The 25,321-nt window shown below is 30.9% G+C and overlaps 1 protein-coding gene across 6 annotated transcripts in view; it reads left to right on the forward strand.

The window, feature by feature from the left end:
* LOC139519743 (WD repeat-containing protein 93-like) overlaps positions 1-25,321 on the forward strand; it is a 46,607-nt gene that overhangs the window by 6,641 nt on the left and 14,645 nt on the right. For 3 of the 6 annotated variants that reach the window (XM_071311990.1, XM_071311988.1, XM_071311991.1), the window contains exons 4-15: positions 2,355-2,430; positions 4,749-4,858; positions 6,554-6,661; positions 9,298-9,376; positions 9,879-9,893; positions 12,698-12,878; positions 16,361-16,431; positions 17,320-17,400; positions 18,026-18,154; positions 20,290-20,506; positions 22,368-22,428; positions 25,104-25,260. In XM_071311990.1, the coding sequence (XP_071168091.1) occupies positions 2,355-2,430; positions 4,749-4,858; positions 6,554-6,661; positions 9,298-9,376; positions 9,879-9,893; positions 12,698-12,878; positions 16,361-16,431; positions 17,320-17,400; positions 18,026-18,154; positions 20,290-20,506; positions 22,368-22,428; positions 25,104-25,260 (1,285 nt within the window). The remainder of the gene's footprint in view (positions 1-2,354; positions 2,431-4,748; positions 4,859-6,553; positions 6,662-9,297; positions 9,377-9,878; positions 9,894-12,697; positions 12,879-16,360; positions 16,432-17,319; positions 17,401-18,025; positions 18,155-20,289; positions 20,507-22,367; positions 22,429-25,103; positions 25,261-25,321) is intronic. The other 3 variants (XM_071311992.1, XM_071311989.1, XM_071311993.1) reach the window with 1 other exon arrangement.

A 25,321-nucleotide genomic window follows, 5' to 3' on the forward strand; every position in this document is an offset into this window, starting at 1 on the left:
TTTTGCGCCACAACTTTTTTCTCTCCAATGCTACGTTTGCGCCACATGTTTTAAAATTACATGGTATCATTTGCGCCAAAAATAAAACATACGATTGCGCCAATTAGAAGAAAAATGACTTTCCTACTCCTTTATTTGGATTAGAACCGGCAGTTTACATGGCAAATATTTCCTTTTCTGGAACATATCTTCTTCTTACTGCTGATACATTGGTACTTACCAATTTAATGTATGTAGTAGCTTGTAACTTCAATTCATTGTCCAAAAACACAAACATTAAAGGATGATAAATGCATAAAACAATTAATAATAATAAAGCCCATAAGCATGGTGGGAACAAAGCACTAAGTCATCAACATATGTAGCTAAATCATAATCAGCAAAAGTTTCTATTTTCTTCTCTATTGGCATATCTTTACTTATATTCAGCAAAGCAATAAGTTTTATTCTCTCTCTGTACATTGACTGTCTAATGCTTTTTAAGTCATTACTCTACAAATGCTCATCTTCATGGTGAAATATCTCCAAACATATGATACTTTTTAAGACAAAAATAAGACTAAATATATATTAATCATTAATCTTTATAACAGATATGTGTACAGGTAAATTGGCGCAAATGAGTTCCGAATATTGGCGCAATTGATACATTTGGAAAACAAAATTTGGCGCAAATGATACCCCCGAAAAATAGTAATTGGCGCAAAAGGACTGCTGCCATTTTTTCTATGGAATGATTAAAAGCTTCGAATTATGACTTCAATATGTTTTCTGTGTTAAAAAATTGTAATAAAATTTGATGTTAATCTGTTGCACTCATGATGTTGGGTCATTGATGGTAAAATTTAAAAATTATAATAAAGTTTTATTTGATATAACAGGTATCAGGTTTTGCTTTAATAAATGGTCAAACACGAACTAATAGTTTTGTAATAATACTATTCTTTATACCTTAAAGATTGTTTAAAAGTAAAATATTTTACACAATTTGATATTAAAGGGAATTAATCTTGTTAAGAATCACATTAGTAATGCATGGAGTATGAATCTGTTAATCAAAAATAGGTCAAACAACAAAAATAATGTGCTATCATGAACAAAGGAAGATAACTACATCTTTTTTTTCAAAGCTAGTAAATACAATTCAATGTTTCATTTAGAAATTCACCAAATTGCAAATTGAAGACAGCTGAAGGACTCCTCCGTGTGAGGTAGTTTCTCACTGCATTGACGACTAATTGGTGACCTTTGGCTGTTGTCTGCTCTATGGTCGGGTTGTTGTCTCTTTTTAAACACATTCCCCATTTCCATTCTCAATTTTATTTTAACATTTAGCCTTCTGTGCGCACAAGCACTTTGATTACTCTATGTCTTCAGCTGAGCCCTAAAATTCTTTGGTGTAACCTGTGGACATAATATAAATGGTTACTACTGGTATGAACAATAAAAATACATCAAGTGTTGATTCCAAAATTGTTGAGTCAGAACTGAGGAAAATCATAGAAATAACCATTATCAAGGTTCGTCATCTAAAGTCATCTGTGAAATAGTATCTGTCATTTCTGATTTGGATCAAATGCAACTTTTTTTGGGCAATAGAGAACACAAGAATATGCAAAATACAACCACTAAAACATTTCAATGCGTTTTATTTGCATATAATGACATAACAATTCAGATACAAGAAGGAACAAATATACATGTAAAACATAACAACAATCATGTTTATGCTATGAAAATATGTTTCCTTCTGACCAACTGGTTTCTAAAGTCTAAAGAATAGAGTAGTTGTACATATTATCACTCCCCTTTTCAAAAATCTATATCAGGGAAAAACCAGTGTATTATACATATCAAAAGACAGTATAGTATTTTTTATAATGAACTAATTTTTCTCACTAGAAAACTGCAATCTTATCAAAATACTTACAATGATTTTGCTTTTTATACAAATGCTGATGAATTTTGTGCTAAAAGATGAATCATTTGATTATGTCAAATACTTTAGTTATAAAAAGTAGTGGTAGTAAGGTTTTGACCACAAAAATTTTGCAAATTACTGACACAATTTGGGGATTTGTGGATAGTAGCAATAGTGAGTATCAGTTGATTTTCTTCAAGGCCCACTAAGATTATCTTTTTAAATCAACACCCTTCTTAAACCTTATTCAGCTGGATGACATATTATAATTGATAACCTGTCCAATAATATTGCCTTCATCTAACTAGACAATTTCTGACAATGTTTTGTGTTTTATCTTCAAACTGTTGGCAGCATAAATATTTTGTTGTTGTTTAGAATTGTGGTATACTGAAAACTCTTGATAAACTAATTGAATATTGTTTTTTTTTAGGAAGGAACAGATAAAATGATCATCAACAAATGTAAAGCATCAAAGGAAGGAGATTACTTGGGTGTTGTTTTTGAAAGTAAGTTCTTAGTTGTTAAATATAAAATTGAGAATGGAAATGGGAAATGTGCCAAAGAGACAACAACCCGACCATAGAAAAAACAACAGCAGAAGGTCACCAACAGGTCTTCAATGTAGCGAGAAATTCCCACACCCGGAGGCCTCCTTCAGCTGGCCCCTAAACAAATATATACTAGTTCAGTGATAATGAATGCCATACTAATTTCCAAATTGTACACAAGAAACTAAAATTAAAATAATACAAGGCTTACAAAGGCCAGAGGCTCCTGACTTGGGACAGGCGCAAAAATGTGGCGGGGTTAAACATGTTTGTGAGATCTCAACCCTCCCCCTATACCTCTAGCCAATGTAGAAAAGTAAACGCATAACAATACGTCTTAGTTGTTAAAGTATTGTTACGGCCAGAAATCACCTTTAAATTGTAGCCAACAGAAGACACAAATCAATAATAAAATTTAACAATATTTATTATACAAAAGTTTACAAGAAGTATTACACGAATATTACTGTCAACTTCACTGTCAAAATAAGAGTCCAATCTTTTATTTTTATTTGTATCCAGAAATCTTCTCGGGAATCAAATCAGAATATTACGTCCACTACTTAGGTTACAATCTAGCATGATTTTGTTTGTAGGATAAAAGAGTCAATCCAAATGATGTGAATACTAATGTCTATCGATGTCTAAGTCTGAAAGTTTAACTTTAATGTCTGTATACATATAGTTGTCATGGAAATCTCTAGAACACTCTGGAAAAAGAATACCCTAAAAACTAGAATGGAAGATTCTAGAAACTTGTAGAAGTTTGAATAACGCATATTTTATTAAGATCATTCTGGAATCGTTATGTAAGTTAAATGGAAAGTTCCAATCATTCCATCAGTATCTGTGATTGTTCCAGTGATTTCTAAACTGTACACTTATATAAGATTATTTTGAAAACAACTATAAGGCCACACAACACAAATTAGGCCAACATAAATAAATATAATAATTACAATATCATAACAGTATCTTGATATTAAATGTTTAAAATAAGTATCCTGATATTAATATTTATTGAGTACCCAATGTGTAATATATGGTTCATAACAGCCAAAGAGACTCATAAAAACTGTAATAGTCAGTTGGTGATTGTAAGGTGTTATAAAATCCTAAGCATTGAAAACATAGAAAAGAGAAAATGACTAGTGACTCACACAACCAATATCATACAAAAAAGACACACAGCTATTGGGTGAATCGCATAAACAAGTCCTTATAAACAGAGAGACACTAGCAAAAAGGTCACAAAAAAGGTTGACTGATAATTCTTATGAATCAGTCTGTTGCAACTTTTACAAAAGTCTTAGGGCTCTGTTTATTCACAAATTGTCTAGATTCAGAAGAATAAGAACATGTTTATTCACAAATTGTCTATATTCAGAAGAATAAGAACATGATTTATTGCGCAGAAACATCCTCAGTCATGGTCAGTTGACTTTTAAAACAGTTGCTTTTTGTCGAGCCTTCGACTTTAGTCGAAAAAGCGAGACTAAGCAATCCTACATTCCGTCGTCTTCGGTGTCGTCGGCGGCGTCCACAAATATTCACTCTGTGGTTAAAGTTTATGAAATTTTAATAACTTTCTTAAACTATACTGGATTTCTACCAAACTTGGACAGAAGCTTGTTTATGATCATAAGATAGTATCCAGATGTAAATTTTGTAAAAATAAAATTCCATTTTTTCCATATTTTACTTATAAATGGACTTAGTTTTTTCTGCGGTGAAACATTACATTCACTCTGTGGTTAAAGTTTTTAAAGTTTTAATAACTTTCTTAAACTATCCTTGGTTTGTCATAAACTTGGACAGAAGCTTGTTTATGATCATAAGATAGTATCCAGAAGTAAATTTTGTAAAAAAATAAATCCATTTTTTCTGTATTTTACTTTTAAATGGACCAGTTAACATTACATACAGTCTGCAGTTAAAGTTTTCAAAACATTTATTAGATTCATTAACTATCCTAAATTTTTACCAAACTTGGACAGAAGCTTCTTACAATCATAAGATAGTATCAAGAGGAATATTTTTATTGATTTTTTTCCTCATTTTTGTTGAACCTGCGATTTACAGCAAAAGTAGGCGAGACACTGGGTTCCGCGGAACCCTTACAAATTTTTTTAAATGATAAAAAGCTATTTCTAACAATTCTTATATGGTAAGGGAACCAGTTATTTTCTAGTGTGGAAAACTTTTACAAAAATGTTATTTTGTTTCTTGTTAATGAAAGATATAAGTGATTTAATTCAATTTTTGTTCTTCAACAGATCCAGAATCAAGAGACATATGGTTGGAGATACATAAGTTACCAAGAGAAAGCTGGGTTACAGAACTAGATAATATCAAAGCAAAATTACAGAAGAAAGAAGAACCAAAGGTTTTTATCACAATATTTTCTAGTTCAGTCCATTTCCAGACATAAAATGCGATATTTCCTTTGTTTAAATGTTCTATTTGTACATTTCCTAAAGTATCAAGTTTTTGAATATGAGGTTTTTAAACAAAAATATACAAGACTTATAAGCATTAGTGGGCCACCAAACCAACTACATAAAGTTCATTTAATTTACTTCACTGATTGGAAGTGATCTCTTTCACAAATACTAATGAAATATTGTCACCTATTTAAACATTGAAAGAAAGGTAACTGTCTATCAAGGGAGATAAGTCGGTAATAATATTATTCACATAAAGGGCACCATATGATTGGACATGCTGTTTGTTTTATTGTTGCAAAAAATATCCTTAAAGGGGCACTAACTGCCAAATTCATGTTCACCGATTTATCTCAAATTCTCATATTTTATTTTATAACAATGTAAAACATTTTTCCAAACTATCAAAATTATAAAATTAACAATTTACAGGACATGGTCTCAATAAGATGTAGCTTTGTTTTGTGTGAATTTTATCCAAGACGCCATCTAATTTGCGTTATTCTACCTTTTTCTACGGGGTTAGATTGGAGTTCACATGAATACAGATTTAATGAGGTGGAATTATTCACTTGCAAGTGAATAATTCATTATCAATGTTTATTAGCTTAATTTGCCAAAATTGAACCATTTTAGCTTATAAAAGCAAATTATTATTTCACTATTTCACTTTCATTAATGATTGAACAAAAAAAAATCATACTTTTGATTTTTTATATATCTTGTAGCAGTGGCCCTTTAAAAAATAAAACAAAAATTTTTCCTGTTTTCTCATGATAATTTTTATACTCCTGCGGTAGTGAATGGGGCATTGAGTTTTACCGTTGTCCGTCTCTGTACATCCCAAAGGTGGCTTCTGTTCTCTTACTTGAGTTTGCCTCAACCAGATGTTATAAAGCTTGTACACAATGCTTATTTCCAAAAACCACGGATCAAGTTCAAATTGTGGTGGCATCTTTTTAAATGTTCTAGAGTTAGCCCTTCTACAAATGGAATAATTGCTGAATTTTTCGTTTACATACTCTAACTAAAGTTAGCTTCAACCAAAGTTATGCAATTTATACACAACACTTATTACCATAAAACTCAGATCAAGTACAAATTTTGGTATGCCACTTTTACCATTCTTCAGTTATGTCCCTTTATTACTTTAAATGATATGCAGTGGAGGCATCATATGTGTCCATGGTGTCCCATGGACACATTCCCCATTTTTTTAAGTTTACATATAGCAATCTAAAATACAATTACATGACTTTTATCAGCTCTTTACAAAATAAGAAAACTTTCTATACAAATTATACAAACTGTATAAAGCTTAGACTTTAAATGTCTACTATTGTTATGTGTCCCATGTTACTTTTAATGTATTGAGAGCATTTGTTAACTTTCTTTGTCTTTGACTCTTCTATACAAATAAGAAATGTGTGGAAAATTAGATGGCTAATAATAAATTGGCATCATAGAAACTACTTATAACTGTGAATTATTTTAGCCCCACTTTTGAGGTTGGTATATATTATACATTTTATTTAGATAGGTTCAGCTTTTTTAAGTGGAGTTCCCCTTAAAACATGTGATAACATAAATTTTATAAAAATGAAAACCAAATAATGATGAAGTCTTTGAACATATAGCAGGAAGTGAAAGAAGTTAAAGAGGAAGAGAGCACAGAAACAGCAGAACCTGTCGAGGGTACCGATGGAGAGAAAAGTGAAAGCCAATCACAGATTCAACAATCACAGGTATACAAATATTGACAAAACAAACATTGCTTGTTATTTCAAAACTCTATCTATACAGCTGTTTAACAAGAACTATGCTTTATATAAACAAGATCCCACAGCAAACCTTTATATCACTCAGTGACAGTTGATATATTATGTTGTTGGATTATTTTCTTTTTTTTTATTTTCAGCTCTTTTTTTGTACATTAACAACACTCATTTGAGAACTTTCAGAAATGACTATAAAAAAATCATTCTGTATGCCTGGTTTTATATGAAAATTTTACACCAATATATTTCATTCTCAAATATTCAATAATCTGCTTTTGTTTAACATTTTGTATGGCCATGCAACTGACAAGCTTTTTCTTTCTCTCATAACACAAAAATTATGACCTTTATTTCATATTTAACATAATTAAAAAAAAATCGTTGTACCCAAAAATGCACTTTTATATTTAGCACAATGCAAAAATCCTTTCTCCTCAACAATTTGTTTGTGCTTTTAACATGTGCTATTCATTTTGTTTTTAGTTGTCACAAAGTATACCTAATCTACCCACAAAGAGTTTTAAAAGAGTAAGATTGATGTGATGTTTGGAATTAGGTTGCACTTTTCATCACTGTGTTTTCCCTGTGTATAGGATATTGATGTTAACCAGAAACCAGTTGTTATTTTGTAGAATCACAGGGCAAGGATTCAGTTGACTTCTGGATCCGAGCTTAGTAATACTGTTGTTTGTGCTATTGGTCTATTGTGTGCTGGTTAACTGCAATATACTGCAGGCTATACGGGATGCACAGTGTTGATTCTAGAATTGAAACATATATAAATATTGTTTTACATAGTGCTATTGTGTGCTGTGCACAAATATTTATATAAAAAATGTGGTAATTTGTAAATTTTGCTAGTGTTTTGAAGTTTTATAGCCAGTGAACTATGTAGAAAACAAATACATGTAGCTTAATCTACAGTTGAATTTATTCCCAGACTGATGTATAATTTAATATGCACAGTAATTCCTTAATTGCAATATTTTAGACTATGTTTTCAAAAAAAGCCAAAGTTGCATATTCAACAAAAAATTTGCATATATAGAGATTTTTCTGAAATGTAAAATGTTTAATATGTTTAAATCAAAAGGTAAGCAACAGAAAATCTATTTAAATATATCTATTTTTTTTTAAAAGAAAGCTGATTTAATTTTTTTTTCATAAAAATCATGTTTGCTAACATAAAATCACTACTTGGATGCATTTGCATGTTGTAAAAGAAAGTACAAAATATATCTGTACCAGAAAGTACAAAATATATCTGTACCAGAAAGAGAACAGGATTATGTTTTTCCCCTGTTGTTAACAGCAACACATGTTTTTTTACAACCATTTACAGGATTTATGGTATTCTGTTGTCCGTCTGTGTCGGACAATAACGCAAATATCCTTTATGATTTTGCATGAAACTTTGGTGAATTGTTTGCATCTATTGACATGATGAGCTCCCTTTTTCATTTTTTTTTATTTTAGATTTTACGTTTTTTAATTTTTAATTTTTTTTTTAATTACAAAAAGCGGATTTTCCAGTTTTTGGACAATAACTCAAAAACAATCACATATTTGCAAGAACTTTTGGTGAATTTTTTGTATCTTTTAATGTGAACTCCATTTTGATAGTGGAATTAAATTACTGAGAAGCTAGCTAGAAAGGGTTAAATATGAAATTTATTATTCAGAAAATGAAATAGAGAATGACATGGGGAATGGGTCAGAATGAAAATTCGGTGACTGGTATATACCTATTAAAATAACCTCACTATAGGTTTATTTATGCCCCACCTATGATAGTAGAGGCGTATACTGTTTTCTGGTCTGTGCGTACGTTTGTTGGTCCATTAGTTCCTCCTTCTGTCTGTCCCGCTGCAGGTTAAAGTTTTTGGTTAAGTTAGTTTTTAATGAAGTTGAAGTCCAATCAACTTGAAACTTAGTACACATGTTCCCTATGATATCTTTCTAATTTTTATGCCAAATTAGATTTTTGACCCCATTTTCACAGTCCACTGAACATAGAAAATGATAGTGCGATTTTTCCCAATTTTGAAGACAAAATCTGTTTGAAAGGTTATTTTTTTCAAATTTTTCTTTTTTTGTTATTCTGATCTGTCTTTATGATAAAGTTTACAAATAGGTATATAATCCTGATCATTGTTATAATTAGCATAACATTTCTCATTTTACAGTAGTTTAGTTTGCTTATTTGCTAGGTGGAGCATAAAATAAAATTTGTAAAACAACATTTTGAAGGAGTAACAATAGTCATAACTTAGTATTGAAATTTCATATTGCTATAAATAAAAGAAATCAACAATATCTGACAAAAATATCACTGTCCAAAATGAACAAAAAACACTTTTAAAAAATATATGTCATCATATTCCCAAATGAAAAAAAGCATCTTTGTAACAATAGAAACCTCACCTTTTGCCAATTATAAAATTCAGGGAAAGAGCCACTGATATGATAAAAACTACAAAATCATAAAAGTCATACTAAGCATAGATTGTTTTAATATAGATTTGTCTACTATATTTTTGTTTTAATATGAATTTGTCTACTATATTTTTGTTTTAATATGAATTTGTCGACTATATTTTCAGAGTAATGAAGACACTGCAGGGGTCAAATTTTCACAGCCTTCATTAGTGTTTAAATTGAAACAACCCCCACAAGTTTCAGGTGAGAAACAATAACAGGAATAACTTTATTTAAATGATTATAATAGCAGTATTATCCAAGCTTTAAAAGGATCCCTCAAATAGAAAATATGTTTGAAATACAAATTATTTAATTTTAGATTTTCTCCCTTTAGTTATTTTAATTATTTTGTACAAATAGAAGTATTGTTTCCATTTTTTACACAGATTTTAATATAACCACCCTATAATGATTTTGAATAAATGTATTCAGTTATAAAATCAAAGTTATTTAGCAAGATGTTCATCTAAACCTACTACAAGAATTTTTGATTTGATTCCATAAAACCCATCTAGATATCATGACTTCTAAAAGATCCTTTATTTTTTATCCATCACTTTTTTTTGAGGATCTGTGTTTGTTGAACACACTGTCATTTTGTGAGAACATAAAAAACTCTCTAAGGGATAACCCTGGATTGTAATTCTATTTCAATTGTGATTATGTTCTGAAAATGTAAATTATGCAAAATATTTAATTTTAGCTTTGGAATCAAGAGGTAATAGAAGAATTAACAGGTTCCCATATTTAATCTGTATAGGCCTTTATCATATTCTCAGTATTGGTTAAAAGTATAACAATTATCTGGATGAAAAGATTAAAGTGAAAGTAGAACATCATTTTAGCAGCATCAGATAGAAATCGATCTTATGCAAATGAATATAAATTTATCTGTTAACCTATTTCAAATTAAAAAAAAAAACTTTATGCAAAATTAGTTACTAAAAAAATGTTTGAAAATTGAGTTGAGAAAAAGAACCTGAAAAAACTCCTAAATATTTCTCATATATTCGTAATTGAATCTTTCAAAATCAAGAAAAGTCTATTAAATGTACATGTATATGTGCAGTTGCATAAGGTCGATTTCTATCTGAGGTAGCTCCTTTGTTGACATCCAACAGTAGGCTAGGATCAACATACCCTTTAAGCCGCCAACAAAAAAAAAATCAATGTACTTACAGTGACCTATAGTTGTTAATTTCTGTGTCATTTTGGTCTCTTGTGGAGAGTTGTCTCATTGGCAATCATACCACATCTTCATTTTTATATTGTAATAACATAATATCTGGAATCATGTATGAGATATGATAAAGGTTTTCTATAGTTTCTTCCTTTTTACTACAACTGATTCACTCTGAAGTAACAGTGGAAATTTCCTATAATGTGGTTTTGACCTGTAATAACTGATTACCTGTCAGTAACAACCTTAGTTAAAAAGAGTAAAAGTTTCCTAATGTCCTAATTAAAAATGCATATATTAAAGAAAGAAAATCATATATTCCCGCTTTTTAACTTTTAGCTGAAAAATAAAATTTTCAGACAGAGAAATATTTTAAAAAGTTGGCAAAAAGACACTGTATTATTTTGAATAAAGATAAGTAAAAAAAGTCCTATTAAAGGTGATCTCATGACAATTTGAATTATAAGTCTTTTTACTTGCATTAATTGAAAGTTTATGGCAGTGGCGGATCCAGGGGGGGGGGGGGTTCCGGGGGTTGGAACCCCCCTTTTTTTGGCCAATCAATGCATTTGAATGGGAGCATATAGTTGAACCCCCCCTATACTCTGGGTTGGGAACCCCCCCTTTTTAAAATGGCTGGATCCGCCACTGTTATGGTGCAAAGAATCAGTTGTTGTAACATATATTATTAATATTACATATTCTTTCCTTCATTTAGCCACCAGATTCTTATTTAAATTCAGAGCTTATATATACTTATTTGTTTATATTTATGCTAATATGATCACCTGACTAACAACAAGTCTGTTTCCATATATAGAAAATATATTGCATGTACATAATTTGTTTGATATGTGAAATAATTTTTGCATGTTGCCCTTCAATGTGACAACAAAGGGAAATAATTATTGCATGTTGCCCTTCAATGTGACAACTAAGGGAAATAATTATTGTATGTTGCCCTTCAATGTGACAACAAAGGGAAATAATTATTGCATGTTGCCCTTCAATGTGACAACAAAAGGGAATAACACTAGCTCCAGTTACATCAATGGCAAACACCATAGAATGTTTGAAAGTATTTAAGTCAGTAATATCACTAATTGTGTTTCCAGCAAAGCTTAAGCATGGTCAGATAACAGATTTCTGCAACAGTGAATTTACATAATGTTACAACAGTAGCCAAACATGTTACAGTTATTTATATTTTAGTGTTACCCTAGAAATAATAATTGCAAGAATATTATACAATTGCTGTCTTTTAATAAGGTAAATATGTAGTTTTATTGACTTTAAAAAAAAACTGATATTCACTGAGGCCACCGCCTGAAGTGAAAATCAGTTTTCAAAAGTCAATTAAACCACATATTTTCCGGAAAAAAAAAGACAGTCATTGTATTATTCCATTTTCCAAGAGAAATGTATGAAATGGCAATTATTACCAATTTTACATCAAATATTTTTTACAAAATTTATGCACGTAAAACCTCGCGTGGTGAATATACTTTTTCTGCGGGTGAATATCCTTATTCATTCAAAATTCCATTCATTATAAAAAGAAAACCCACTAAAATTTTATCAATATGGAATAAACAAGATTTTTTACCCAGTATGTCACAAATGTTGGATCCAATCTTGAGGTATTGGGCCACTTACTATGTGATGTGTAGTTAAGATGAGCCGACCTGTTCCAAGAGTTGATGAATTTTTAAGAACAAGTACTGGTAATTGTGCCATTTGTCTGGTGAGCCAAATTGATTGTTCTATATATGTTTTCATCAGTTATTGTATAATATGTTTGTCAATCAATATGTGAAACAATAAAACAATTATACATTATTATTATTATTGTTATATGATAAGGTCGAAAAATAAAGATGAAATATATGAAAAGATGGTTGAATGAATGAAAGGTATCTGAAACTGATACATTTTTGTTTATCCTTGTTGAGATTACAACCTCCGTCATAAATGCATCAGATATTTGTCAAATAGAACTATAATCTCACCATTTATAAATAGTAACAGTGATGATAGATAAATATATATTTGTCAACACAAAATTGATCAAACACGACCAACAAACCAATTCATATAATGTATACAAATGTTGAATAATATGTACAGTGCAACCTGCCTAATCAGACACCTGAGTATTCCAACATCCTGCTATAACTGACACATTTCCATGGTTCCAAAATACATTTATCCTTACAGAAAAAAAATGAGTATTCCGACACCCTGCTTAATCAGATATTTTTTCCTGATCCCCCCACTGTGTCAGATTACACAGGTTGCACTGTAAAATAAAGCATCAATCTCTATCTTCCCTAACTTTTCAGGAAATTTGTCCTCATCTGTCTATTCTACCTGTCAGAAAGTTGACTCAGGGGAGGTAATTGGAACAGGACAAAATCATGTCTTATCAACCACTCAGATTGAATTGAGAAAAGAAGTCTTTGACCATCTACATGAAAATTTACTTGAATATGCACCAAAAGATGATACTGTTGATAATATACAGTAAGTTTTTGATTTATACATTTTTTTATGCCCCATTTTTAAGCCCCATTTATGGGCATTATGTTTTCTGGTATGGGCGTCAGTTCGTTCGTTTGTTCTTTCGTCTGTCCTGCTTCAGGTTGAAGTTTTTGATGAAGTTGAAGTCAAATCAACTTGAAACTTAGTACAAATGTTACTTTTAATATGATTTTTGTCGAGCCTGCAACTTTTGTTGCAGAAAGCTCGACATAGGGATAGTGATCCGGCGGCGGCGGCGGCTACGGCGGCTACGGCGGCGGTGTTAGCTAACTTCTTAAAAGGTTTATATTTTAGAAGGTGAAAGACCTGGATGCTTCATACTATGTATATAGATGCCTCATGTTACGAAGTTTCTGTCAGTCACATGTCCAATGTCCTTGACCTCATTTTCATGGTTCAGTGACCACTTGAAAAAAAAGTTCAGAATTTTTGTAATGTTTAATTCTCTCTTATTATAAGTAATAGGATAACTATATTTGGTATGTGCGTACCTTGCAAGGTCCTCATGCCCGTCAGACAGTTTTCACTTGACCTCGACCTCATTTCATGGATCAGTGAACAAGGTTAAGTTTTGGTGGTCAAGTCCATATCTCAGATACTATAACCAATAAGGCTAGTATATTTGGTGTATGGAAGGACTGGAAGGTGTACATGTCCAACTGGCAGGTGTCATCTGACCTTGACCTCATTTTTATGGTTCAGTGGTTATAGTTAAGTTTTTGTGTTTTGGTCTGTTTTTCTAATACTTTATGCAATAGGTCTACTATATTTGTTGTATGGAATGATTGTAAGGTGTACATGTCTAGCGGGCAGATGTCATCTGACCTTGACCTCATTTTCATGGTTCAGTGGTCAAAGTTAAGTTTTTAAGTTTTGGTCTTTTTATCTAATATTATTTGCCAAAGGTCAACTATATTTGGTGTATGGAAATATATTATGATCTATATGTTAGTCCCGCAGGTTTTATTTGACCATGACCTCAATTGCACGGTTCATTGCACAGTGTTAAGTTTTTGTGTCTTGGTCTAATTTTCTTAAACTATAAGTAGTAGATCAACTATATTTGTTGTATGGAAGCTTTGTTAGCTGTACATGTCTGCCTGTCATGGTTCATTGGTCTTGTTTAGCTTTCTTGGTTAATGTTAAGTTTATGTGACAGTTGTAATAAAGCTTTATACTTAGGCCACGTTTTTTTAATTTGTTGGTTTACGGATTTTCTCCATGAAAAAGTCGGGTCGGTCGGTCGGGAAAAAAATAAAATAATATCTTTCAAGACAGAAGACTGATATGCAAAATAAATATATATTTCAACTTTCTAATAATATGTTTGTTATCCTATTTTGTCATCATTTCTTAAATTTTAGTTTAATGAAATATTATTGCTCAGTTGTAATAAAAATTACATGACATTGGCTTATAATTTCCCGTAAAAAGGGGGTGCACGGACAAAGACGTAATTAAATTTCATAAAGGAAGACAAATTCACATAGCTCTTAATCAATTCCAGAAAACTTGGTGAATAATGATCTTCAAGAACGAAAACTGATAAAGAAATAAATGTAAAAGCGTGGTAAGAAAATAATTTTCAACACACGCGTCAAAAACGTAATAGACTCGTCCACTGGAAAAAACGAGAATATCGGGTTAATCTGTTGTCACGCATTCCCGTTTTTATCCAAATGGACGAAATTTTTTTATTATCTATGAAACAAGAAAATTTTAAATGATCTGTTAATATTCAGTACTTTAACTTGATGTCCTGAACTTCCACCTGTCCACATTTGGACAAGTCTATTTCTATGAGAAGATGCATCTTACGGACTGTTGACAAATAAGAGAAACGAACTTATTGTGTAATTGGTTTTAAACACGGGTTTTGTTCCACAAAAATATTTGTCCAAACGACATGTCAAGGTCATTAATAATTGATTTATCTATTTTTAGAAACATAAACTGGAAGTTTCATTTTTTCACAACAGAAAGTGTTATCAATTCTGTTAGTGATTAATGCATTTCATTTTATAAAAAAAGGATAATTTATTTATTTTTCAGGGATATGCATTTGTTAGGGTCGGCGGGAATGAAAAAGCATGAAAAGTCAATTTTATTTTTATTCTGGAAATAGACAAAATCAGGTCGGCGGATCCGTAAACCAACAAATTAAAAAATCCTGGCCTTAGGACTATCAACATAATATCAATGATAAGTAAAGAAGGCGAGACATTTCAGTGTGTGCACTCTTGTTCTAATTTTAATGCCAAATTAGAGTTTTTACACCATTTCTACGGGCCACTGAACATAGAAAATGATAGTGTGGATGAGGCATCAGTGTACTTAGGACACATTTTTGTTTATTTATACATTTTTTTAACAAATTTAAAGCCAAGTATGTCAGAAGCTTTAATATCATCAATTATCTGCTTTAATTTCTAATGAAAAAATCTATGAAGATTGTTACTATTTTATTTTGAAAACCTTAATTAGAGCGATTTGAAAAAGGAATGGTCTCTAACAGCATGAAAACTAGAATGTTGCCTTTATTTAAATTTAGATGAATTTAAGTTTAAATTACCTTAATCAAGCTGTTTATATTGAGTAAAAACTAACATTTTCAGAAAGCTTCTTTCTGGTCTAAAACATTTTAGTAGGAAACATAGCTGAATAATGTTGTCCTTCAAATTTAAATTTAAAGCAATTTTAGGGGATTATTTATTACAATAAAGGTATAGATTTATTAATTATTTAGATTCATGAAGTCGGCAAGTTAAAGACTGCAATTCTTTAAAATAAGTGGCCTTCTATGACTAACAGAAATTTCAATAAATAAATAAAAGTGAGATAATTTATTATTGCTTGACTTCTTAATATCTACTTAACGGGATGACTTTATATTGAGCCAGCAGCTTGACATGGATTAATTGTAAAGTTTAAGCCATTCTAGAGAATGTCAGCAGTTATCTACTCCTTGTTTGGCATTACATTGAATAGAGATTTTAGGTATGCTCAGCATCATTAAACATGCAACTTCTAGTTGAATTTACATGAAATGAAGAAAATATTTAAAAAAAAACTAATGCTGATTCACACGTAATTCAAATTCCATTCACATTAGATAATTGGTATTAGTTTAATTTGCATTCGAAACGTTTTATACCCTAACTCCAATTCTAATTTGAATTGCAATGCGTGTCAAATGTAAAACTTTTAATTTGCTTTAACAAAAGAGTATTTCTAATGTGATTTTGATAATTGGAATTAGCCAATTCGAATCAATTCGAATTAAAAAAGAAGAATGTGTGAACGCAATTAGCGAATTCATTTGCATCTGATTTGAATTCAATTAGAATTAAATGTACGTGTGAACGAGGCATGAAATGAAATGAAAAAGAACGATTTTCCATGTTTTATGTCATTATTGTAGAATAACTGTTAATTATGATGTAGTAAATTTTACTTTTTAACAGGGATGTTAATTTTCATTTCCTGAATGCTGGAAAAATGATTCCCCTTGGACTAGAAAATCCAGCTAATTTAAGTATGTATGGTTTGTTTTCTTACTTATTGCAAGGTTATTTTAAAGCCTGAATTTCAGCCAATATCTTGATCCATTAATTTTCAAATTCATACACAACTTTTGAAAATATCTACTATTTCTTGCATTTTGCTATCCCTATATTAAATATATTTACTGAAGAAATGTAAGTTATTTAAGTATAATATGAATTACATAGCTTTTCTGGGCGGATAGTTGCTGAATAATTGTTTTATATCATATATTTACATATTGATTGATTAGTGGCTGCATGTTTATTACCCAGTGTAAACTGTGGTTGCATGTTTATTATCCAGTGTAAACTGTGGTTGCATGTTTATTATCCAGTGTAAACTGTGGTTGCATGTTTATTACCCAGTGTAAACTGTGGTTGCATGTTTATTACCCAGTGTAAACTGTGGTTGCATGTTTATTATCCAGTGTAAACTGTGGTTGCATGTTTATTATCCAGTGTAAACTGTGGTTGCATGTTTATTATCCAGTGTAAACTATTTCATGAATTTCCACAACAACAAATTAAAAAAAACATTATAGTAACTCGTCGTGGAATTTGAATATTGGTTATATTCTTGAAGAATCAAAATTGTCTGAATATATTGATTAAAATAATTGTTTTTTTTTCAATTGAAAAGATTCATATTTTGTTTTCTATGAAAAATATTTGGTTTTATTTCATTTGATTTCATTATCCTTATCATGCTTATCATTGCTATGTAATATTGAACATTTCAGCTATCCCTACAACTGTATCATTGCTATGTAATATTGAACATTTCAGCTATCCCTACAACTGTATCATTTCTATGTAATATTGAACATTTCAGCTATCCCTACAACTGTATCATTGCTATGTAATATTGAACATTTCAGCTATCCCTACAACTGTAGCAGTGTGGTGGAAAGACAGTACACATGTTATGCATTATTCATTACTTAAAACACCAGGGAAAGGTTAGTGATCATATTCAGTTTTTTTTAAAAAGAAATTTACACAAATCTGGTTTTTTATGACTGAAATATATTTGTCAATTTTTTTCAATATCATGTTGCTATATAGATATAAGAAAATGTGGAATGAGTGCCAATGGGACAAAGCTCCATCCAAGTCACAGTGTAAAAGTAAACCATTATAGTTTTGAAGAAGTATAACTAAGAGATTGTCCTTAGACTTTGTATTTTTTTGTGTGTCTCCTTTCTTGAAAAAATAGTAAAAGAAAAGAAGGGGATACGCTGTATTGTGAACTATGAAACCGAAAGCAAAGGATATCAAAACATCAAAAACTATCATCAAAGCCTCATTTTGAAATCTTGATATTAGTATTTAGATATGAGACTAATTATATGATCTTACCCACATATGTATTTAGAGCTATTTTCCTATTGCTTGTAATTTGAAGGTTTGGTTGGCTTGTTTGCTTTCTTTGTAGTGCTTAAATTACATTTGAGTATAATGTAAACAAGCTTAAGACCCACAATGCATTTATACAAACAAAGCAAGCAAGCCAATCAAACCTTTAAACTACATGCATTAGGAAAATAGCTTTAAAAAGTTGAAAATGTATTTTTTTTCTCTCAGATGAAACCAAACCAGATATGGTCTGGCCTTTTACTGCAAAGATCACATCATCAGCAGTATCAGACGAGACATCATTAATGATTATAGGTCTAGTAGATGGAAACATTGTATTATGGGATAGATATTTAGGTAAGTGTCGAATGTATAATGTTATGATGTTGTCTGCCTCGTCATTGTCTGTGTCGTCGTCTGCGATATCCTCGGATGACACATTGGTTTCCTGACAATAACTTAAGTTTAAGTAAATGGATCTCTATGAAATTTTTTAAGAAGATTCAATACCACAAAAGGAAAGTTTGGATTTATTTTGGGGATGATGGTCCCAACCATTTAGGAATTAGGGGCCCAAAAAGGGCCCAAAACAAGCATTTTTTTAGTTTCAAGATAATAACTTGTGTATAAGTATTTCTATTGATTGAAATTTAATCATAATGTTTGATACCACAAGTAGAAGGTTGGTATTCATATAAGGGGTTATGGGGCCAATAGTATAGGAATTGAGGATCTAAAAGGGGTCAAAAGCAACAGTTTTTGTAGTTTCTGGACAATAACTTATGCGTTAGTGTATGGATCTCTCTGACATTGTACCACATGGTTCCATACTTCAAAGTAAAGAATTGGATGGAGTCGTAGGGTAATTGCTCCCAGGGGGATTCCAAAAGTTGGGGGGAGGGGTGGGGATTTTTTTGTTCCAATTTTTTTAAAAGAATTCATATTTTTTTGCAAAAGGTTTGAAGAAGAAATCTTCAATTGCACAGGGTTGCCCAATAGATTTGTAAGATCTTTGACCACATTTATTTTGTTTCAGAAACCTATATTTTATAAAAAAAAATTGATCACAATCAAAATTTAGACGGTATCAAGCTAAAAAATTGAATCCAAATTTGCCCCAACTGTTCAGGGTTCTATTTTTCTATCATGTCTATAGGATTGTATTTAGACTTGTGCAAAATACAATTAAGGAATAACAGTACTGTAGTTGAAGAGTTGCTACCGTCAATTTTCGATTTTAATGCATTACAAAAAGAAATAATACTTTAGAGCTTGAAAAAATGTATAAAGGAGTAAGTTCGGTAAGGGCCATATTTGGCCCCAATTATAAAGTTCATAGTTACAAGACAATAAATGCTTTAAGTTGGCTTAAAGACATGTGAGAAAGTTAAACAGAACTGTTTTTGTCAAAGTTTAATTCTAACACGTTGATTTTTACATCCCAAAAAGGTCAAGATAAGGGATTTTTGTGAAATTTGACAAAATCACCTGGATTTCAACCAAATAAAGGACCAGGAAACATAGAGCGCAGGCGTCGACAAGCTTAATATTCAAATAAAACATGTGAAATGTCTTCACAAACATTATTTTAAAAGATCTTTGTTGTCGACTTATGCGTTCTATGTTTCCTCTCCAATAATCTATGGAAATTTACCCATTTTCATTGATTTTTACGTGAAAAATCAATATGAGTACAACTTGTGACGTCATAATGAAACGCAGAATTGTGAAATTTTCAATAAAATGGCTTATATCCTATCCAGTCAATGTATTAGCTATAATTTATCATGATATTGGTAAAAAAATCCGAATTTGAAATTTACGCTAAAAAATGTGGCCATTTTAGGACCTTATCGAACATACTCCTTTTACAAACAAACAAAATCGTTGAAACTTCATGAATAATTTTGGCGCAAAGCATCATTGCTAAACGTGACGTCATACAAATGAAAACTTACAAACTGGAGGTTATTACTTTACATATACGGTTGAAATTCGGATAAAATCACATTAAAACTGAATTTCGAGGTAGATGTTGTTTCATTTTGCGAAATATTGTAGTAATCGAACATTTGTTGATCCACTGATTCAAAATGGCCGGTCCTTCCTAGTTAAGCCTGGTCAACTGTGGATTTGACAGTATTAAATGCATCAGAATTTTAAATATACACTTAAGTACATTTTTCTCTTTCAACGAAAAATTGGTAACAATGCAAATTGATAAATCCACAGTAGTTGGGAACATTGCATTATGGGATTTAGTAGGTGCCACTTTAAGATTTTTGGTTAGACAAGATGAAAGTCTTGAATTGAAGAATATATGTTTTTTAAAAGATTTCTTTCAAAATAGTTAATGATTGGTCTGATAGATTAAAAAGTAATTATAGGATAGATCATTTGGTAAGTTTAAACAATTTATGGCCGGAATGGTATATGAGAATGTGACAGACTACAATTCCTGTATAGAAACGTTCTTGTTTTATGTATTACAGGTATACAAAGAGGAGTTATAAATATAGCTGACAATTCCTGTATAGATACGTTGTTGTTTTTGGACCCCAGTATATGTCCACAAGAAATGACAGAATACCCACCATACAGTACTAGAACTACATCCTATCTACTGGTACTCTGTAGGAATGGAGCAATGTATGCTGTTCTTATGGGAGCTGGAGGGACCCAGGCTGAACCAATATGTCTTAGTCCACAGTAAGTTTAATAAAACAGAAGGCCACAGACCACAATTAAATTCTCTATTAGTTCTTTATAACGGTTTGTTGAATTAAAAAAAATGCACCTAATCTCTTTGTCAAATTTTGTGTGTGTGTAAAGTACAGTTCTAGTCCAAAAATATATCCAACATTCAGAAAGATTACTCTGCTGTATTTTACAATTTTAGCCAATACACATCCATACCCCTATGGACAAGTCAAGAGATGTTCCGAAAACTGTAAATATCACCTTTTTGCACCTGGCCTAATCACTCTTTCCATATTAAAATCAGTTAAAATAAAACATCCAAAAGTTTATTTCAGCTCTCTTCTTTCATTTCCACCCCAGAAAAACTAAGAAATGTATGAGAAAGGGAAAGAAAAAAATAAAGAAAAAATACACTGTAATTAAAGGGAACTATATTCGTGGACAATGAAAAGCAGAATCATTAATTGTGGTCTTGGGCCAGAAAATGAACTGACAGAAGCTAATTGTCATATTGTTGATCAGTGTCATTTAGGGTGGGGTTATATACAGTTTTTTGTACTGCAACTAGTTGTGTTTATTTCCTAAGTATAGTATATTTTGTATAATGTCAATTTCATCATGGAACCCTTTCTCCACAATCAGAGGTCCATTAAGGGATGAAAATAAGTTTGACATTTGTGTTACGATTAAAAAAGCTATCATTTAATTAATTTAAGTTGCAGTATAAAAACAATATTAGGTCAATGTCATAAAAATATAAACTTTTTTGTACTCGGCGCAAAACTGGGGAAGGGCTTGGTAGAACCTTGTCCTTCCCCAGTTTCTCAGCCTCATACAAGAAAGTTTATATTTTCCTGACAATGACCTAATATTGTATATATATTGTCATTTGAGAAATTCTTATCAAGGAAAGGAACTGTGATTGAACTGATGTTTCCATCACAGGTTCTATAAAACACATTCTTTGTTTCTACTCTGTATAGTGTAGGTAATTTTTAAATCATGATTACTTAGCATTCAACCCATTTTGCATTCTTCACTGGGATATTTGATTTTTTCATGAATTTCTAATTTATTGATGTATTCATGTGAGAGAATATTGAAATTGACATATTGGCAAAGTTTTACTCATGAAAATAACAAAAAAATCACCCTGGAAAAATAATTTGTTTATATGAATAGATATAGGAAGATGTGGTGTGAGTACCAATGAGACAACTCTCCATCCAAATAACAATTTAAAAAAATTAAACCATTATAGGTCAATGTACGGCCTTCAACTCGGAGCCTTGGCTCACACTGAACAACAAGCTATAAAGGTCCCCAAAATTACTAGTGTAAAACCATTCAAACGGGAAAACCATCGGTCTAATCTATATTAAATACAAAAACGAGAAACGAGAATCACGTATAAATTACATAAACAAACGACAACTATTGTACATCCGATTCCTGACTTAGGACAGGTGTAAACTTTTGCAGCGGGATTAAAGGTTTTAATAGGTCCAAACCTTCTCTCTTTTTCTGAAACAATAGCATAACATCACAACATAGAAAAACACACGGTAAATTATCAATTGGCAGGCTTAACTCAATAAAAAAACATACATTAATACACTATAAATGTCTAATTTGTTTGTAGTAAAACTAAGAAAATGCAAAAAGTTGTTAAAAAGGTAATTTTACCATCAATAAAATGACCTGTCTTCCACAAGTAATTTAGTCATGTCTATATGGTACATTTGTACTACAAGTACATGTATTGTAATTGCCATTTTTAAAAATGTGAAATTGAATACCTGTTTTTAGATATTTGGATCGATATAAGTAAGAATGAAAATAATGAAATGGATTTATTTATTTTTTTTAGAATTGAAGAAAGTGGTGAACAATTTTCTAAAGTAGAGACAGTTCGTGGATTACCTGATCTGGTTAGTATAGTAAAGATGAAATACTGATATATTAGTCAAAGTAAATATTGTAGGTCACCAGAGTAGGGAGAAAACCCGACAATAGGTAATATTCCACTGCTTTAAACTAAAGGGGGGAGGTTTGATGTTAAAGTATTTATTAAATAGTATGTTTATAACAACGGTAATGATGATTTCATTGGTGGAGCAAATCTAACATGACTTACTATGTTTTTTGTTTGATATTGTGAAGGATTAAACACTTCTAGACATGTTTAACCAAACACATTTTGTTTGTGTCTGTCCAAAGTCAGCAGCCTGTTATTCATTGGATGTCTTAGGTTGATGTCGGCCGTATAATTGTTTTTTCCTTTATTGTTCTATACATAGATCAGTCTGGTGTTTTTCATGTTTGAATGGCATTACATTTTGTCATGTCTGAGCCCTTTATATTTTACTTTTAAGTTTAAAGTATGGGTTTTGCTCATTAATGAATGTCAAAATGTAGCTAATATTAGCTTGCATCTACCTCATTTATCTCTGGTCAATAGTTGTATAATTTGCAATTAAATTTTAATTTTTTTTATTCACATATTTCTTCCTGTATCTTTCTCTAAATATTGATGTGCATCGACCAAATTATTAATCAGAAAACTCTTTTAATTATATATCTGATATATAATAAAGATAAGCAGCTGCCAATTTATTAATACCAAAAACTCTTTTAATTATCACATAGTATTTAAGAAACACCTTGCATCTAACACCCTGGTCAATAATTTATCACATACCTACATAAAATGTCAATCTGGGTTATGAGGTTATAAGAAAATGGCACTTTGAGAAATGTAAATGTGTAGAAATTGAAATTAAATAAACTTTGAACAGCATGTAATATGACATTTCAACAGATTTCACCATACTTAAAATAAAAAAAAAGTGTCAATTGATTATAAGTGAAAGCTCTGCACTTTCTCAAGTATGGTGAGTTTCATTGTAAAATATGTCAATTATGGGCTAGAAGAATGTTTTTTTACTTTTGCTTGCTACTAAAAATATCATAATATATAAAAACAATGTTATTTGAAGGCAATTAAAAGAATTGTAACATGAAGAATCTTTAGCTGTATGAATTGTATTAATAGATATTTTACCTTTTTTTCTTGACATCTAAAAAGTCCTAACATTAAACCCAGGCTAATAAAACAATTATTTATAAAAAAAAGTTTCTTAATAAATCCCAAGTGAACAAACTTACTACAAATGAGGTAATTTTGTGATGGAAAATGATATTTCACACTTCATTCTGCATTTAACATTTGCAAGCCAAACTTTTGTGGCAAACCTTATAAATACACTAACCATGATTTACACTTGTTCTTTGATTTGATAACTTCATGAGTTATTTCCCCTTTCATATGGTAGAAGTTTTCAGGAACACAAAAAAATCAAATCACATGTGTTTTTTGCAGAAAGAATAATTGTTTTTATCCTAATAAAAAAGAAAACGCTGTCCTGATAATGGTATGAGATTGTCAATATTGTATTGGGGTTATTGGGAGGAGCCTTGGTGGCTGAGTGGTATAAGTAGTTACTACTGTTATCACTAGCCAGTCAATTCTGAGAGTGTGACTTTGAACCCCGCTTTTGATGGTGCACTGGACTCCAATCTTAATTGACTAGGATTGTCAGGTTTTCTCCGGGCACTCATGCTTCCTCCACCAATGAAAACTGGCCCCCTTTGAAATAGCCCCAAAGCGGTGCTTAAAAGTGGTGTTAAGGTGGTACCTAACACTACAGGGAGATAACTCTGTAAAATCAGCAGAATGTTTTAATGACGTTGTGTTCTGCAGGGAATATTAAGCTTCCCAATGATCAAAATGAGTGTTTGTCAAACTGCTATATAACCAGTGTAATTTTTCTGATTAAACGGTTGGTTCAATGTTTTTGATTTTTTTTATATTTTTGTCAAAAAGTCAAAGTAAATACTTTGTCAAAATTTTAAGAAAATCAAACGAGCCAAATTAATTTTAGTTCAGGTGTTAGGTACCACCTTAAAACAAATAAAAATCAAATTGGGGCTATTGGGAAGCATTTTATAGTATAAGAGTCAATGCAAGGTAGAAAGGTCACATGTCATTAAATGGTTATCATTTTTGTATCACTACACTTTTAGCTGCCATTGCCATTTCTGTGCACAAATATATTAGCATTGCTTTAAATGAGCATTCAAAAATAGTACCTATGGAAGTCTGAAACTATTTAAGGTGGTACCTAACACTTCAGGGAGATAACTCTGTAATATCAGCTAAACGTTTTAATTACGTTGTGTTGTGAAGGCAATATAAAGCTTCTCAATGATCAAAATTAGTGTTTGTCAAACTGCTATATAACAAGTGTAATTTTTCTGATAAAACGCTTGGTTCAAATTTTTTTCAATTTTTTCAATTTTTGTTAAAGGGTCAAAGTAAATACTTTGTAAAAATTTTATGAAAATTAAACGAGTCAAATTAATTTTAGTGAAAGTGTTGGGTACAACCTTAAGTGCTCTCATTGTCTATTTCTGATGAGTCGTTTTTGAAATGATAAGACTTTGGGTTACATGTCTGAATCACTGAGCATTGACTTTCATTCTAAAACTTAATTTGTCTGATTTAAATAGAAATTTAACCAGTTTCTTATTTTTTATCTTTTAGATTCTTACAGTATTACAGAATGGAAACGTACAGATTAGAGATGTACTTCAAGGAAAAGTTTTATGTGAAATGAAAGTTCCTGACACACATGAAATAATGTCTCCCTGGGATCCTGTTGTTGCCATTGGTAACACAGGACAAACATTATACTTGAGAGGTAAATATATTTAGAATTTCATTAAAAACAAAATCACAGTTAACAACTCTTTCTTACATGG

Source organism: Mytilus edulis, chromosome 4 (genome assembly GCF_963676685.1).
Source record: "Mytilus edulis chromosome 4, xbMytEdul2.2, whole genome shotgun sequence".
Lineage (NCBI taxonomy): Eukaryota > Metazoa > Mollusca > Bivalvia > Mytilida > Mytilidae > Mytilus > Mytilus edulis.